This window comes from Rhincodon typus, chromosome 33 (genome assembly GCF_021869965.1).
Source record: "Rhincodon typus isolate 14 chromosome 33, sRhiTyp1.1, whole genome shotgun sequence".
Taxonomy (NCBI): domain Eukaryota; kingdom Metazoa; phylum Chordata; class Chondrichthyes; order Orectolobiformes; family Rhincodontidae; genus Rhincodon; species Rhincodon typus.
In genome coordinates this window covers 13548351-13565871 of record NC_063364.1, presented here as the reverse complement: position 1 = coordinate 13565871, position 17521 = coordinate 13548351, and the positions used below count along the sequence as shown (strand labels likewise).

General features: G+C 39.7%; 1 protein-coding gene across 1 annotated transcript in view; it reads left to right on the top strand.

Annotated features, from left to right (window-relative positions):
• Window positions 1-4478: 4478 nt before the first annotated feature.
• The window catches only part of LOC109926669 (cation channel sperm-associated protein 2-like), a 32575-nt gene continuing 19532 nt past the window's right edge, over window positions 4479-17521 (top strand). Inside the window, exons 1-6 of the mRNA XM_020526506.2 lie at window positions 4479-4569; window positions 7032-7203; window positions 9571-9744; window positions 11556-11624; window positions 12455-12627; window positions 15024-15185. Of these exons, the coding sequence (XP_020382095.1) occupies window positions 7041-7203; window positions 9571-9744; window positions 11556-11624; window positions 12455-12627; window positions 15024-15185 (741 nt within the window). The 5' untranslated portion in view covers window positions 4479-4569; window positions 7032-7040. The remainder of the gene's footprint in view (window positions 4570-7031; window positions 7204-9570; window positions 9745-11555; window positions 11625-12454; window positions 12628-15023; window positions 15186-17521) is intronic.

Genomic DNA, 17521 nt, shown 5'->3' with positions numbered 1-17521 from the left:
GAAGAGTAGATACATCAGACGAGGCATGGCAGACAGATGTCTTTGCATTATTGATACTTCCTTAGTCTCTAAGGCACTGTGTCCAATGCCATAACCTTGTATTTGGACCCATTCAAAATCTGTTGTGTTGTTAAATGACATTCTTGAAGAGCGCCAGCAAATAACTATACAGATCCGTAAAGCTGTGAAGGCTACAGTGTTGAACTTTATTCTAAATATGACAACAGATCTATGCCAAATCTAACCTCAATATAGAGTTGCATCATATAGGTCACCAAAACGTTGATGGATAATTCCAGTGGTTTCAGCAATGTTTCTTTTGCCCAATAACAGAAAATCTTTTCACTTTGAACACATAGTAGTTTTTCCTTGGACTGGGAAATATAATGAGTCTAAGATCATAGCCTTAAGGATCACACAGACTCCTCACTCATGTCTTCCTATACTGACTCCTGTTATGTGGAACCTTCGCTATGCAAAACAAATAAAGAAGGGTTTATGTTGGAAAAGTGGGAAGTTAGTTAGATCAGTTGGCTAAAGTGTGGTGCACAATGAAGCAAATGGTACATGTTCAATCACTGTACTGAGTGTGGTAGTTCACAGAGCCCATGCCTCCTCACCAGGCTCCATGCTTGTGGAATACCCTATCCCTTTGAAATACCTTTCAACCTTACATATAACCAAATATCTCTCTCTAATGGTTTCTGAAGAAATAAGTTTATTAGTTTAATTGGTAACATGCTTGGAAATTGTATTCCAACACAATATTTATTCTTCAATCAATGTAACTCAATTATCAGTACTCTCTAGTCCCTTTCCATTGTTGTTTGTTGGAGCTTGCGATCTGCAAACAGACTGCTGTGTTTCCTACGTTGCACCAGTGAACACACTGCAAAAGTATTTCTAATAGAGTCTGCAACATGAAAATAATTATTTAAATAGAGTTCTTGCTTTTTTATCTACTGACTTAAAGGACGTATTTCTATGAGGTCTTAAATTCTTACCCATTGTTTTGGAATTCCGAGTGCTATTCATATTTTTGTTGCTTTATGATGTCAACTGCATGCTACTGTGACGCCAGAAATATAATCATGATATCATGAATAAAGTGTGACGAATGAAGCACAGTTCACTCAGAACAGCCTCAACTTACCCATGAAGAGGGCACGGACAGTGCAGTAAACCAAAGACGCCAATTAACATTCTGCTTTTATTTGAGTGAGGATTGCATCAGGATTTTGGTAAGTCACTACAATGACCTGATCTATTCCTGTAGCTCACAGGAATTTAGTGTCAGGAAAAATATACAGTAAATGGATAAGATAAGGTCATAATATTAAGGACCAATAAATAAACCAAATTCTTCTTACCACATAGTTTCTATATTACATATATCCCTTATATTTCTGCCCTCAACGTGAAAGTATTATCAGTGGATTTTGTGGCCTGTGATAGAACAAAACCACTACCTGTTGAGCCTTATTGAAAGTTGCCTACAGAGATCTAGCGATCTTGATAGTATTGGTTTCTTCCTTCTCAAGCCAAGTTTAAAGTTGGTGCCAAGTTGAGGGGATTTCCAGCCATTTGCAACAGTGCTGTCAACACAGAAGGCAAGCAGCATTTTTACAGAGGGCAACCTCCAAGTTAGAAGCTCTAAATACTCTGCTTTTAATTTAAATATTTCAGATTATGTAGCAAACAATTAGGTTTGGATTAAACTAAAATGTCATGAATATTTTTAAAATGTGTGGAATTTGTGTACCCTAATGGAGAAATTAGAAATTTTACAAATATAAGATCTGCTTTTCAGACGAGTGAGGCCATGTATTTATTAAAATCCATCTCATTTAACAAGGTGTGACTCTTCAAATAATTTTTAAGAGATTAACAGCGTGGATGCTTCTTGTTAATTCATACATTTCCTATTGATTGCAGTCTGGGATGCTTCTACAGGGTACATCTGGAAAAGTGTAAAAGCACTGACACCAACTTCTGGATTTCTGCATTCTTTCTGCGTAAGTTCAGTTCAGTGGGTCAAAGACAGCAAAAGATGGCAGTTTTGATGCTAATACTGCTGCAACATCTGGGCCATTGATAATTCATTAGAATAATGTTTCATGAACAGTGATCCTTTCTAATATCCAATCCAAGTGGCTGTTATTAATGTGAGCCATGACAGTGAATGTTCACGCGATATTGGATTGCAAGGGCTAACACATCTGATTGCTAGTCTCTCCTGACCCCTGTTGTGCTCTGCCCTAACCATAGTTTTAAAATTCATGATAATGAACGTAATGTATATTTCTCAATATTCACCAGCAGAAATAGAATGGGGACTGGTTGCCGTTGTAATTTGGAATGTTCAATGACAAAAGAGAGTATTGTGTAAATGCACAAGAATTTCACACCATTGTGACAAAATTATTCTTGAAGATACCAAAGTTCTTTAAACAATTTTTGAAGAAAACCAATAGGCTCTGTTGCTATTCTGTGGGTAGAATTCATAGCTCTGACCCACCAGCTGGAGAAACGGCAACACCCTTGTGTCATCTCAGTTGAGGAAGGCCTGCTGGATTTAACTGGTCAGCGTTGGTCCGCCCAGTCAGAGGCCAGCACATCTCCACTGCTCATCAGCACCCCGGCAGCTGTGGCAGGAGCCGGTAATGCACCACCAGAGAACAAGGATTATTGAGGGGACAGGCCACAGATGAGTAATGGTGGAATGCGTGTTGGAGGGAATGAGGGTCACTGGGGGTACAGGAGAATTGGAAGAAAGAGTAAAGGGTGTTTGTCAGCATTCCTCTCCTACTCCTCCTGATGTCTGGTTCCTTGATCAAGCACTGAGGAATGAGGGCAGTGCCTACATGCCAAACTTCCACCTCATTAAATGTCCCCCAGCCTCAAAACCCACCACCAAGGGGCAGTAAATTCTACCTAATGGACAGAATCCTCCCAGGCCCTGAACGATGGAATTTGGGAAATTCAGGTGAGGTACCCAGCAAGGACCTTCTCAATGTCAAGACCAAAAGGTCACGTTGAAATGGTTTCCTCGCTAGTGAGCAGTGAGAGGCTATAAACAGAGATTATCACGTTCATTATTATTTAATCTCCCATCTACCACCCACTGGAGGGACAGTGAGAATTCCCAACATGGAAGTTAGGGAATGTACCTAGTAGCTCCAGCTGGCCACTTGTTTCTCTGGACCCTCATCTTGGATATCAGGCACCAACATCCCAGGGCACATCCTAGGAGCAGCAACTGCACTCATCCCACATCCACAGATGCTGCATTTTGAAGTGCACTGGCTTCTCTCGTTGGAATGCTTCTGCAAGGACACTGCACTTGTTCAGGCAGTCAGCTCACAGACTGGACCAGGCTGCATCCCAGGCCTGCTCTCATAGTTCTCACTCCCTTTGTGCCTACCTGGATGCTCACATCATCCCTGCCTTCCCTTGTCTTTTTGCGCTTTGGCCCCTCAACCAGACCTCAGTCCTTCTATCTTCCCTTGCTTTTCAGAGCAGGCACAAAGCCAGGCAACTTGTCATGGTTGTCAGCTGTCATCAGACAAGGGGGTGGGCTCTCACTGTCTGGCGCCATTCTACGTCAGTGTTATACCTGCCCCAGCTGCCAGTTAAGGTAAGGCAAGCAGAAAGACAGGTCTCAAACTCTAAGGAGAATTGTCCTCAGTGAAGCCTAGGACGGCCTCCAATGTCAGTCTGAGGGCTAGACTATGGTTAGTCAGCTGTTCAGGGTGGTCAAAGTCAGGGGGTCTATACCTCTGCGGTCCTGGGAGAGGGTCACAGCCCTGTGGATTCAGTGCAACCAGTCCGGGGAGTCACAGGAACATGGTCAGGGAGCTGCATAGATATCAGCTAGGGGTCTGGCCACTCATCATGCAGGCCCATCCAGTTAAGTGGCTCAAGGGTGTTGGTCATAGTCTGTCCATGAAAAATCAAAGTGGTTGGGCAGGTTATCGGGGCCACTGCTGTGGGAGGGAGGCTGGGCACCTTAATTGAGAGGATTGAAGTTAGAATGCTGGAATTCAGAGGGGATTACAAAAGTGAAGGATGCAACTCAATGTAGGAGTTGGGGGGAAATGATAGCGCATGGAAGGGAATGATGTTCTGCAGAACAGAGGTGGGGTATTGACAGTCAATATCCAAACTTTGATGGGACAGTGCTCTACCAGAAAGATCCTCAATTCCAAAATAGCAATTATCTGCCATTTACCCATTGCATGCATATAGTGCAGGAGCTGGTCAGTTCGTACCTTGGAGTTTCAAACATCGTGCAGTACGAAGGATAGCAAGGCTCTGTACCATCAATGTCGCCGTTGCAATTAGTCAGACATTCGCATGTGCAGCTGATGATGAAAAGTAAATAGATATTTACAAATATGGGAACTTTATACATAAGTCACATATATATTCTGAGAAGATCTTCTTCCTTTCCCTCCCACAATGTCTCAGTGCAATCCAAGGGTGAATGGATGGAACCTGCCTTACAGTGGAGCCCATTGGTCTTGGAGGTTTGGCCAAGTGACTCCAGGAGCATGTGTCTATGTATAGGTAGGTACACTCTCCTCACACACAGGTCATCTCTGAAGTGTCCTGAGAGGAGACTTCTGGGGGTCATCTGTGTTGAGTTCTCTTCTTCCCACAGGCACCACCCAGGCACTTGTCCCTCACTCACCACCCTGTTGCCTTGCATTGGTGCTGAGCATTAATGGTTAGAGTGAGAGAATTCAGGTCTGTGCATAAATCTAACAAACCCTGAGGCTGCTGGACTTGCCTGTCCATGGCAGCCACCAATCTGCCCATGGAGGCAGCCAGACATTCACATGCCTGAGGCAGCAGGGCTAACCACATTGCTGCAGTCCTGTAAGCCCAGTGTCCCTGACCAACCTGCCTGCTGTCCCGTGTCTACTTAAACATGTTGATGAAAGCACGAATTGCTGATGCTCTGGAGTCATCTCCTGCCTGGAGCTGAGGAGATGTTTGGTTCCCAGGGGTCCACTGAGTGCCAGTGAGTAGGAACTTTTGTCCCTCGGCCAACTTCAAAGACATGGCAGTGACGTGCTCACCCATGAGTGCTCCTGAATCTGACCTACAGCACATACCAGTGAGGTGCCGGTATCTGAGCCGGTGGAGGGTGCCAGAGTCAGTCTTGCCAATGTTTCCTGTGAGAGATCTGTGCCTCAGAGAAGGAGGGCATATTTTACAGCACCATACCTTGACCGCATAAATTGTAGACATCTTCCTCATGCCTACTGAAGGCAAAAGAGAGAAAGCATTGTGACCAAGAAGTTGTGTCATGATAATAATACATCCACAGTGAAGATGATGTGAGAGTAGCAGAGGAATGATCAATTCTTCTTACTTGGTTTCTGTGACATGGAAGTTTCAGCATCTCCTCATAAGTGGTCCTGGTCCTCACTAGTGTCTTCCCTGACGAAACAGAGAAGGCCATTGGCTGGGCCTTTTGCCAGACCATGGATACAACACTGACCCGGATGGCATCCATGGAGAAGACTGACAAGGTCTGATGTTGTGGCCTCCTCTACTAGATTTGGGGGAATAGGACTGCCCTCCTCTGCACCACCCAGTCCACCAGGTCCCTGTCTATAAAGCAGCGCACCAATATCACTTTGTCTGCCAAGTTCGGGTGAATGTCTCCAAACATTGCAGGGCAGCTTCAGACTACCAGGTATGAAACAGTTTAGAAAACGTGGCGCTGGTGCCAGAGATTCTGCGATAGTAGTGACTACTTTGACTTAGTGAGTGGGAGAATTGGGTTAACACCTAATGAGTGGGCACTATAGGGCACATACCTGGAGTCAACCAGACGGATTTGGAACACTCGTGCAAGAAAATTCATTAAGCCTCACGGAAACCCCACCCGAAACCTGACAAAAGTTGCATTTTACCGATTTCTGGTAAGATTCAGCTCAATATTTATTTCTTAATCACAGTGCCAAACACAGATTAACAGTTCATTTATCATCTTTGTCATTTGTGGGACTTTGCTTTGCAAAAGTAGGCCTTGCTTTACAGAAATAGACTGCTACCCACGTAACATGGAATGCACTTGGCAAAATAATTAATTGGATGTGAAGTGCCTTGGGAAAGACAACGCACAATATAAATGCAAGTTCTTTCTTTGTGCTGATTTCTTCCTGTTGTGTGTTTGTTTTCAGCCTGCTACGTGAAAATACTGCAGTTGTTTGATTAGTCTTGATCGAAGAAAGTCACATATGATATTATCCTCTTGCCCTGGGTTATTTACTGTCTGGTGGTCATTTTATATTTACTCATTGCAAGCAGGAGATTGCTGTTTTTTAGGATTAATAATTGTCTGATGTAGATTTAACAGGATGCAGAGTCAGTTATATCACGACTAAAAATGTGTTTATTTTAAGTAGAAGGACAGTTTTGGTCATTAAATAATTATTCATCTTCTAACAATAATGCCCACATTAATAACAAGAAATTATTGTGCATTAAAAGTACTTCTTCAAATCTAAAAAATAATAGCCTGCCTCAGGATAACCACAAGAGTTCTATGATGTTGAAAATGCATTTTTGCCGTACTACTGAGGTGAATGAACAAATTGATTTTCAGAGTTTTTATTTTCTGCTTTGCATGTTTGCATTGATCACAGATGTTTATTTGGGAAGGCAATGATTGTCATGTCCTTACAACAATATCAATAACTTGTATTTAGATAGCAATCTTAACATAGTAAAATATCCCAAGGGACTTCTCAGGAGCCTTATTAAATACAAGAAAAATAATATTAAAACAGGCCAAAGAGGTATGTTCAAGGAGTATCTTAAAGGAATTTAAAGGTGTAGAGAGGTGGAGAGATGTGATCTAGGCATCTAAAGGTACAGACATCAGTGGTGGAACAATTAAAATCAAGAATGTGAAAGAGGATCACAGATATCTCAGAGGGTGACAGGGTTTAAGAAAGTTACTGATTGAAAACTTATAGAATGTATGCATTACACACTGTCTTTCTGTTGAATAGCTTTTGACAATGGATACATTTCAAGAAAGAAAAGGAGTTTCACAGATCCATTCAAAGGAAAACCCTCGGGCTGAAATTATCCGAGCAAAACTCGTTCAGGATTTTAATCTATTGGATCATTTACAAGGATTGGTCATCAATGATCCTAAATATAACATGAATGATGTTAAAGGTACTGTAGATTCTGTTATAAACAAAGTCAAGTTTGCCAATGAAATGAAAAATGCAAACTGAAGTATGAAGTGTGAACAAAATTCTCAGTTAAATGAGGATTTGAATTTAAGGGGTGCTGTCTATTTAACCAGTCCAGAATCTCTATGTACAAAGTGCAAGGTACACGTGTTTACCCATGCAGTACAAGCATGTTATTAATCAACATGGGTAAACAGTCTAAAGATAACATCATCTTTTAATGTTGTTATCTTCTTGGTTTTATTATTTTGAAATTGCAAGTTTATGTATGTTAATTTTTTAAAGTGTACATATTTGTTTAAATGTATATTTATGGGGAGATGACATTTAAAATCTGGTTAGTCAATCTTTCCTCCATTATGTCTCTGGGACAGTTGAATTCGGAGACAAAGTAATGACATCATTATGATTTGTGTCCAATAAGTTTATTCGTTCGGTATTACAGCATTCTGACCTGGCAATAAGGGTCATTTTTGCTGGTTTGTACAAGTATGCAGTTAAAGCATACATAAAGATAGTGGACCTAAGTAGGATTCTAAGCAATCCTCAAAAAATAATTAATAGAAGGGATGCATAAGGGCTGTACAAAATACCTATAAAGTAATAATATATGGGTAAAAAGATTGAATAGTTTGTAACTATTATCTGAGCCTCAAGAAAAGATTACTGTACTGTCTAAAACTTATTGTTTTATAAAATGGTGGTTGTTTTCAAAAGACACTTGTCCTGCTGTTGGTCTCTAAACCCCCTCAGCAGTCTTAGGGCCATTCAATGCTCACTCCGGCCTTAGTTCAACTGCTGTATCATTTCCCAATTTTCTTCCTGTTCAATGAATAAACCAGCCAAGGGAGGAAGCAGAGCTGGAGAGGATGAGGCTAGTGTAATTGCATATACTCTGTGTTAATTGACCGATAGGATTTTACTGTACAGTAGGACCATGAAGATCGACACAAGGGAATTTCATTAGTTGCAATTTGTTCATTAGAAAATAGATGGAACTGGAAGATTTTTTACTAATCATCATGATAGAAAATATATTCTTTCAGTACAGTTCTTCCTACCATGTTTAAATTGCTAAAAGCAACCAGAGGAAACCCATCCTAAAATGTTTACTAATATAGATACTGTAAAGTTGGTAGGACGGTTTATTTGGTTTTCATATTATTTTCAAATCACGGTCAAATATCATGAGTCAGTGATGGCAATCGGTAGCCTGATACAGAACAAAATCGCAGATGAATGGTAATCCTATCTGATTTTTGTTTGTCCAGAAATTGTAAAACATGAGGCAGCCTCCAGCGAAGTGTAAAGTAATGTAATTTCTCCAAACTGTGCCTCATAATTTGGAATGATTAATTATTAAAAGTAAGGCTTGAAATAAACTTTCTCGAAAAATATGACAATGTGCAAAATCCCATCGCCATTCTGGAGTTCATAGAATCCCTACAGTGTGGAAACAGGCCCTTCGGCCCAACAAGTTCACACCAACACTCAGAGCATCCCACCCAGACCCACCCCCCTAATCTACATATCCCTGAACACTACGGGCAATTTAGCATGGCCAATCCACCTAACCTGCATATTTTTGGACTGTGGGAGGAAACCGGAGCACCTGGAGGAAACCCACGCAGACATGGGGAGAATGTGCAAACTTGTGGAGCTTGATTCGAGTAATTGTGATACCTGCATGCTGATTGGAGTGCTGTTTTGTAGCCGGTATAATACAAGATCAAAAAATTACAAAAGCCAGAATTTATGCTAGTGATGTGAGTAGATGAATGCTTAATGCAATTATTTGATATTTCTCCATCCATTATTTTGTTGAAAGCATTGACCTCTGCAAAGTAAATTTTCTATGAAAGTTGACGTAATAGAAGCAACAAAGTCAATGCTTATTTGGAATGATATCAGGTAATTTGACTGCTTAACATGAAAACTCATCATTGGCTCTGGAGCAAGTTACCTTAAAGGTGATGTCTTTCAGATAATTTTTTTGACCTATTTTGTTCCCACCAAGTTACTTACCAGACACCAGCCAGTACTGCTTCGATGTCAGATGCTTTGCTTCATATTATCTACCATCCAATGCTGATACTGTTGCATTCCCCATTGACTTTTTGGCTGAGGGGGGCAGGAAACTGCAACACCTGTGATCCAGTATACTGTCAGCATTGACATATTATATAAATGTCTTGCAGAGTAAGCTTACATTTTTTAAAATATGAATTTATAATTAGAAAGTGAAGATTAAAATAATGGAAAGAAATTTGTAGAAAGTACATGTGAAAATACCAACAAAAAGTCAATGCAAAAAAGCATATGTTGATTGTTTTTCATTGACCCTTAGATCCAAAGGTGCTGAACAAGTTGATAATAGAAGATCCTCTGCAATTGGTGCGCTTTGATTTTAATCCAGTTCGAAATGTAAATGTTTCCTCAAATTACAGACAGAGAAACTGTCTTCAGAATCGTTATGTCAAATACCCACCACTCAACATGTGGGCGCAATGGATCCTAGATAGTATCCTTAGCCAATCTATGGGTTATAATATTCTTAAGGTTAAACTTAATTGACATTGGTTTCTGTTTTTCCAAGAGACAAGTTAATATTACCTCACATTATCTAGGCCAAGTTGTCCAGGAGGTGGAGTGGCTGCATGAAATCTCAAGTTTTCCTACTCTCACATTGCCATCTGACTTAGTAATTCGTTATCTAACTTGGGATGGAGACAAGACATTGTATTGAAGTTTCACCCACCTTCACTGTCCTATGAGGAGAGATTGGTTTGCCAGGTTCTGCATTCACAAGAGTTTTGAAGGATGAGAGGGAATCTGATTGAATCACGTAAAATTCTAACAGGTCTAGACAGTCTAGAAATGGGAAGGATGTTTTCCTAGATTGGGGTGTCTAGATCCAGACATCATATTCTCAGGAAATGGAGTAGGTCATTCAAAATGAAAATGAGGGAAACTTCCTTGACTGAAAAGGTAGTGAACTTGTGGATTTTATCTACCACAGAAGGCACGCTGAATACATTTCAAGAAAGCGATTGATAAATTTCCAGATATTAAAGGTGTTAAGGGGTTTGGGAAGAAAGCAGGAAAATAACATTGAGATAGAGTATCAGCCATGATCAGTTTGAGCCATGGTGGAGCAGGCTTGAAAGGCTAAAAGGTCTACTCCTGCTCTTAGTTTCTATGTGCATAACAATGTCAATACTGCGCTGAAATGCCAGGCTAGAAGTGCTCATCTCCCTGGGGTAGGAGTTGACACCAGAAATTTCTGACTCAGAACTGAGCCTTGCTAGATGCTGGAAATGTCACCTCAGTAGACCACTAGAGCACACCTGGGGTATACCGAGAGTTGGAGAAGAGGAAGATAGAGTAGAATATTATGTTCCTAAATCTTGAAATCTAAGATGCAGACGAATGACCCACATTGCATGGAGTTTCAGGATGTGTTTTAATGCTGGAGAGTAAACATTTGCTACACACGGTTGAATATGTTTCCTGTATAATGCTTATATCTAATGTGCTATAGGTGTACACTGCAAAGTGAGATAAGGATGAATATTCTTTCAGAAAGCAGTTTTTTCACTTTCAGTTCAGTGTATTTTTCATTCTGCAACCTCCATCAAAGTTGCTTTTGGGAAGATTTTCTCCCTCTCCAACTCCCCATCGAATAAGACCATTGTTTGGTGAAGGATATACTGTAGTAGAAACTTTAAAGTTGCATCTTCAAAACTGCAGATCACCTTCTTTGAGTTCTTGAGCCCATTTCTACTTCCCAATAGTTGGGTAGCTTTAAGAAGCACTTTGAGAAATGTTAACATGCAATAACCTATCCATTGATCCCAGTACATCATCCAACGTGTCCTAGGACCACTGCATCTTTTTCTAATTAGCTATTATACTCTAGTCGATGGTTGAAAAGAAACAGTCCTGCCAACACAATACAATTGCAAAGGTACACCTATACGGGGAATGTATTCAACATGTTTGGTGCAAGTAGTGCTTGTTTAATTTTCCAGTGTAGTAGAGATTTCACCAAGAAAGTTACAGTACTTTTGAACATGTTACTTGAATAAGGTTTTAAAAAATGATAAATTAGAAAAATGTAAGAATACGAGAAGCCAGTGGTGAAAAGCAATTTATTATCCACTGTAGAAGAAGATTAGAGCATTTTCGTATTTTTACTCCTTCAGCATGATAATTGTATTTTTTTTTAATTATTAGTTTCTTAAACATGATTTTGATATTTTGAACAGTAATCAATTGATTAATGAGCTTGGAAAAAATATGCTGTACATTTTCCTGATCAGAGTCAACCAGGTTCATTTTTCAGAAATCTTATTCTGTATCTTATTATCCTCAATACTATTGTATTTGGTGTTTTAGTAGGTAAGAGAAAGCAAGTTTCTTCTCCTTTATGGTAGATTAGATGCTGGCAATATAGGCAAACACAGAAGTAATAAAACTGAACAGAAACTGATTAAGTTACAATTGGAATTACGTCTTTGTCCAAATAGTGTGAGGTGAAGAATTCCAATTATAATCTCATTGGCAATATACACATAGATAATATTACTCCTCATCATTCCATAGAAACTTTCTGTGGGTTAGAAATAAAAATCCATTTCAAATTCAGAGAAGCAAGTGCTGTAGACCAGAACTGTGGAGCTTATTTCAAAATGATAGAAATTTACCACCTTTTGCACTGGTGCAATTGAGGTAATTTGGTTAGATCAATTTTCTATTCATTTATAGAAATGGAGATTAGCACACACCTCATTAGCATATCTCCCCATTCCCTCACAAACAATATATTAAGAATCAGATGCTTATAATGTGGTGCAGTTTCCCATGAAGCTACCAGGACAAATCCTCTTGTTGCTTTTGCTGTCACGAGGAAGATTCCTTGGTCACTTTTCAACGTGTTTTGTTGTTGTATTTTATCAGCACGCCATATCATTCCAAAAGTTATTTATAATTTTGAAAGATTTGAAAATAGCAGCTTATGTTCAATTATATTCTATGTTAAGTTGTGATGGTAGAAATTAATGGAACATTTCAAATTGTTTTTTTAAAAATCTGGCTTACTATATGTACAATAAAATAAACAAAAAGTTAAAAACTTGTAGCATTTGAAGAAGAGTGCAGAATTTCAGGCAGACGTTTTTGTCGCTTGGTGTAAGTTTTTTATAATGCTATGTTGAATGACTCTTTCTCAGATGTTGCTGACAAACCAGGACCAAAGTTCCACGCAGTAATGACTATGTTAGTGATCATCGACTGGTGCATTCTTTCAGTTTTGACATCTGAAATCATTCTCAGGTGGCTTTATGATTTTGTAAATTTTTGGAAAAGTGGCTGGAACGTGTTTGACTTGACTGTCCTAATTACGGTAAGAATCAGAGTCTACATAATTTACAGGACTCCATTAGAATTCTTTAAATTTGCTTCCACTTTTTGGAAGTTTTACTTATACAGCATGGATGTGATATCATGTGGTGTTACTCAGAAACCCAGGAGTTACAATATCATAAAATGAACTGAAGCAGGCATTTCAAAACTATGGCTACAAGAGCAGCTCAGAGGCTAGAAATCTTGCAGTGGGTTCTATATATTCTGCCTCCCCAGTGTCTGACTGCCATCTACAAGTCACAAATTAGGAAAGTGATGGAATATTCTTCATTTGCCGAGATGAATATAGTCCAACAGCATTGGTACCCATCCATCACTTTCAACATTTACTGCCTTCACCGCTATTGCACATTAGTAGGAGTGTATACTGCTGTGCAATAACTCACAAGGGCTCCTCCAAACCCATGACATCTACCACCCAGAAAGCTAAGGGGAGGAGTTGAGGAACATCAATACAAGTAAGTTCCCCTCCAAGCCACATATAATTTGGAAGTATATTTCCATTCCTTCACTGTTGTTGGGTCAAAGTCCTGGATTTCCCTTCCTAACGGCACTGTGATTGGCCCTATACCCAATGTTTGCAGCAATTTAAAAAGGCAGCTCACCATCACCTACTGCAGAGCAATTAGGAATTGGCAGTAAACTCACCAAAATCTGGTCCTGGGTGTATATAACTACAGGATCACATGGAACTTGATCATTCTGTGTATGCTGTCTTCCAGAGTGCTCCAACTTCCATTTCTTATGAGTTGACAGGGGTATTGATGAATACCATGATAAAATTTACACTGCCTTTGCCAGCTGTCTTGATTCACATTCCATTTTCCAACTCTGACTCTAAATTACTTGAGTTTTCACAGTTTGTATTTGGGTTGATTGAAATAACTTGTTAAAATAACTTCCGTCTCCTTGCATACTCTTCCCATTTATAGGATAAATTTGCACCTTATGTATTTTTTGCATTGCAATGAAAGTAGTTCATTTGCAGCTTAGTTCCTTATGTTTGATCAACTTCACTTATCCACTAAAGGCCCTTGATTTTGATAGCTACTTCATCTATTTTTCTGCCTACTCTTCACTTTCAGAATTCTATACTTTTGAATATTGAATTTATTCCAATTTTCTCAACTTAGGCATGATTTTGTTACTCCTGATATAATTTTCTATTGTCCCAATACCCTCCAATTTACGCAGTTTTTTTCTATCTTACGTATTTACTCCCTTTCTTTTTCATCATTGTCTGCTTCTCCATAGCCTCACTCACATGTCTCATTCTGGGTAATGGTATCTATACTTTCTTGCTGATTGCTATGTGCAGTGAGTAACTCACCTCCTGACTGCCCAAAGCCTGTTCATCATCTCTAAGGCACAAATCAGGAGTGTGATAGAATACTTGAACATTTGCCTGGATGAATGCAGCTCCAACAACACTCAAGAAGCTTGATACCATCCAGGACAAAGCAGATACTTTCATTGGCACCACATCCATAAACAACCATTTTCTCCACCACTGACGTTCAGTGGCAGCAATGTGTACTATCTACAAGAAGTACTGCAGAAATTCACTAAAGATCTTTAGATAGCACCTTCCAAACCCACGACCACTTCTACCTAGGAAGACAAGGGCAGCAGAACACCACCACCTGAAAGTTCCCCTCCAAACCACTCACCATCCTGATTTGGAAACATATCATTGTGGCTGGGTCAACATCTTGGGATTCCCTCTTTAATGACATTGTGGGTCAAACAACAGCGCTGAGGAGGTTCAAGAAGGAAGCACGCCACCACCTTCTCAAGAGAAATTACGAATGTGCAAGAAAAATGTTGGCCAGCCAGCGACTCCCACATCCCATGAATGAGTGAAAAAAAAACTATCCTGCAAGCTGTCTCATCTGGAATCCAGATTTATGCTGGCCCTCCCTCTTATCTAGTTCAATAACTTCATCAAAATTGATGGGTTTAGTAGTCTGACCTGAATTATTTTATTTTCTGTTTCTTTTGTTTCATTATTGTTTCTCTCTATTAGTAACTATCACATAACAGATCAAAATTCGTTACTGGAAAAGAGTATCAGGGTCTCCTGCAACATATTCAAGAGTGAAACTAAGGCTGTAAAGAGGTGAGGGTTTGGGATGAGAGAAATTCAGCCAGAAGAATAGGTCCTAGGTTTCATGCCATGAAAAGAGCAGCCATAGAAATAATGGGAACTGGGCTTTGGAAACAGAACCTTTTGATCTGCGCAAAATTGTACAGGTCTCAGAGAATAAACAACAGTTATGTTCGCATAAAACTGCTTTGTCACAACTTAAAGTTTGCTGAAAACAATTACTATGTTTATTGAACACATAAATTGGTCTGATTCTCTTTTGTAACCAGTCTCTCGTTCCAGAGGTTGTTAAAGGAACTCATCTCAAAACCAGCATTGAACTATACTTCTTGAAAGTTACTCGAATCTTCAGAGCTTTACGTTCTTTAAAAATGATGAGAAGATTTCATCAAGTGCGGTTGATTTTATTGGCTATTACAAAAGCGTTTAAGGTAAAGGTATATCCATTGGCAACACTAATAAGTGGAATGAACTCATGTGCGCAGCAAAAGGAGCTGACATTTATATTATACATATAATTATTTATTGAAAATTTCAATGACAATATTTGATGGAATGTTAGAATCCTATTTAACGCTGAGTTATAAACTTATGACTTGTTGCTATCTCCTCAACATTATGCTTCCACTGATAAATTAATCCTTATGTTAACAAAATACATAATAATACCTTAACAGCCTCAGACTTACATACAGTAATAATCTCACTGCTAGTCTCCTATCGCCAGCCTCTTTAAACATTGTTGCACACATTCATCCTGCTTTAAATCTGCTTATTCATCACATTGTCCTTTTTAACCGCCATAGGCCATCCATTTCCACGATGCATTAAATTTAATATTGTTGTGCTAAAAATTTGATCAGCCTTGAAACAAACACACTCTGCGTCTTTTCAAACTTACACAGGAAGCATCCAAACTTTAAGCTATGTGTGAGTTTAAATGACACCAGAAAAAATGTTCTGCATGGCTCAGTAAGGCTCCATGTTTGTGTGAAAAAGCTAGCCTGTACAATCTAAAGCTCAAACTGCACCACTTAAAGGCTTAATGAAGCACTTACTGAAGCTGGCTGTGGATCGTATTTGACCTACAGGAAGAGTAAAGATGGCATACAATGGCAGAAAGCAGGCACCTCCACCCAAATTTTCACACACTGCAGATGGAACTAACATGCATCTGTTATTTTCACCACCATTTTTCACTGTACTCCAACCCTACACTTGTAATTTTCTCCTCTCAGATACCTAAGAACTGCCAGTTTCTCAGGTAGTAGCGCAGATGCCCAAAGGTCAAGGGGGCCAGGGCACTAATGATATAGAAATACCATCACACAATCTCAGATTTGTAGCCATCATTCAGCTACTGGTGCTGTGCATATATTAAACACAAAGGTGAGATCTGCAACTGGTAAATCACTGGGCATGAGTAGCCTGGAGCCAGAGCAGGGAGAACCATGGAATAGTGACAGTTCTCCAGAAGATGAAGTCACACCAAAGTGCTATATTGCACACAGGCAGATGATGAGGGATGGAACTGAAGCCAGTCTTACGGTTCCTTTGTAAGTATTCACAGAGTTACAGATTATATACATAACTCTTTAACCAACAATCAGTTTCAGTCTTTGTCTAACGAGTGAATCCTCAGTTAATTTCCATCACCCAAAGATAATTAAATAATTATTAAAGAATTGATTTTTTTGCAGGTAACTCAGAAGGGGCTTTGATGGAGCAGCCTGAAATCTCTGTCTTGTGGGTATGCTGCAGTGACTCCAGCAACTGCTTGAAATCTGAAATTCAGAGATCAAGCTCCTGTTTATGGTGATCCTTGCAGCAGATGTCTGTCTAAGACACATGCTGCATCCGTAACTTCCCAAATGTTACAGGATGGGTATTCTACTTGATCAAGCTGTCCTCCCACCCTCTAACTTTGACAAACTATACTCATTGGAGTTTAGAAGAATCAGGGGGGATTTTATAGAAACATGCAAAATTATGAAAGGAATAGATAAGATAGAAGCAGGGAGTTTGTTTCCACTGGCGGGTGAAACTAAAACTATGGGGCAGAGCCTCAAAATCGGGGGGAGCAGATTTAGGATTGATTTGAGGAGAAGCTTCTTCACCCAAACAGTTGTGAATTTGTGGAATTCCCTGTACAATGAAGCAATTGAGGCTATCTCGCTGAATGTTTTTAAGTCAATGATAGTTAGATTTTTGCACAGTAAAGGAATTAAAGGTTAAGGTGAGCGCGTGGATAAATGGAGCTGAATCGATGAAAAGATCGGGCCGTGATCTTATTGAACGGCAGAGCAGGCTCAATAAACCAGATGACCTATTCCTGCTCCTGTTTCTTCTGTTCTTATGACCCTGTCTTCAAACCTTGGTGGGTTTCATTTGCATCCTGTCACTCTGCGCTTTTGTTGGCTTTTGCTCTTGTAGTTTCTCTGGAGATGGGATCTGCAGGATTTCTCACTGTGAAGGCAATCACACCTGCTCTGCCCCTTCCAATCTCATGGGGCATATACAAGTCCCATGCACTCTAGACATTATCAAGATTTTTCTATTGACCTATTTAGGATGGGGATTCAGCACTTGTGGCTTCTGCCAGACTTTCCATCTACTTCACCATATTCTTAATTTCTTTACTGCGGATGTACATGCCAAGACTTAAAGAAATTCAGAGCTATTTTTAAAAGCCTTCTAGATTTCCAGTTATTCCAAAAAGCACTTTGACGTTTGATCATTTTCTATTTACTCACTGAGTACTTTCATT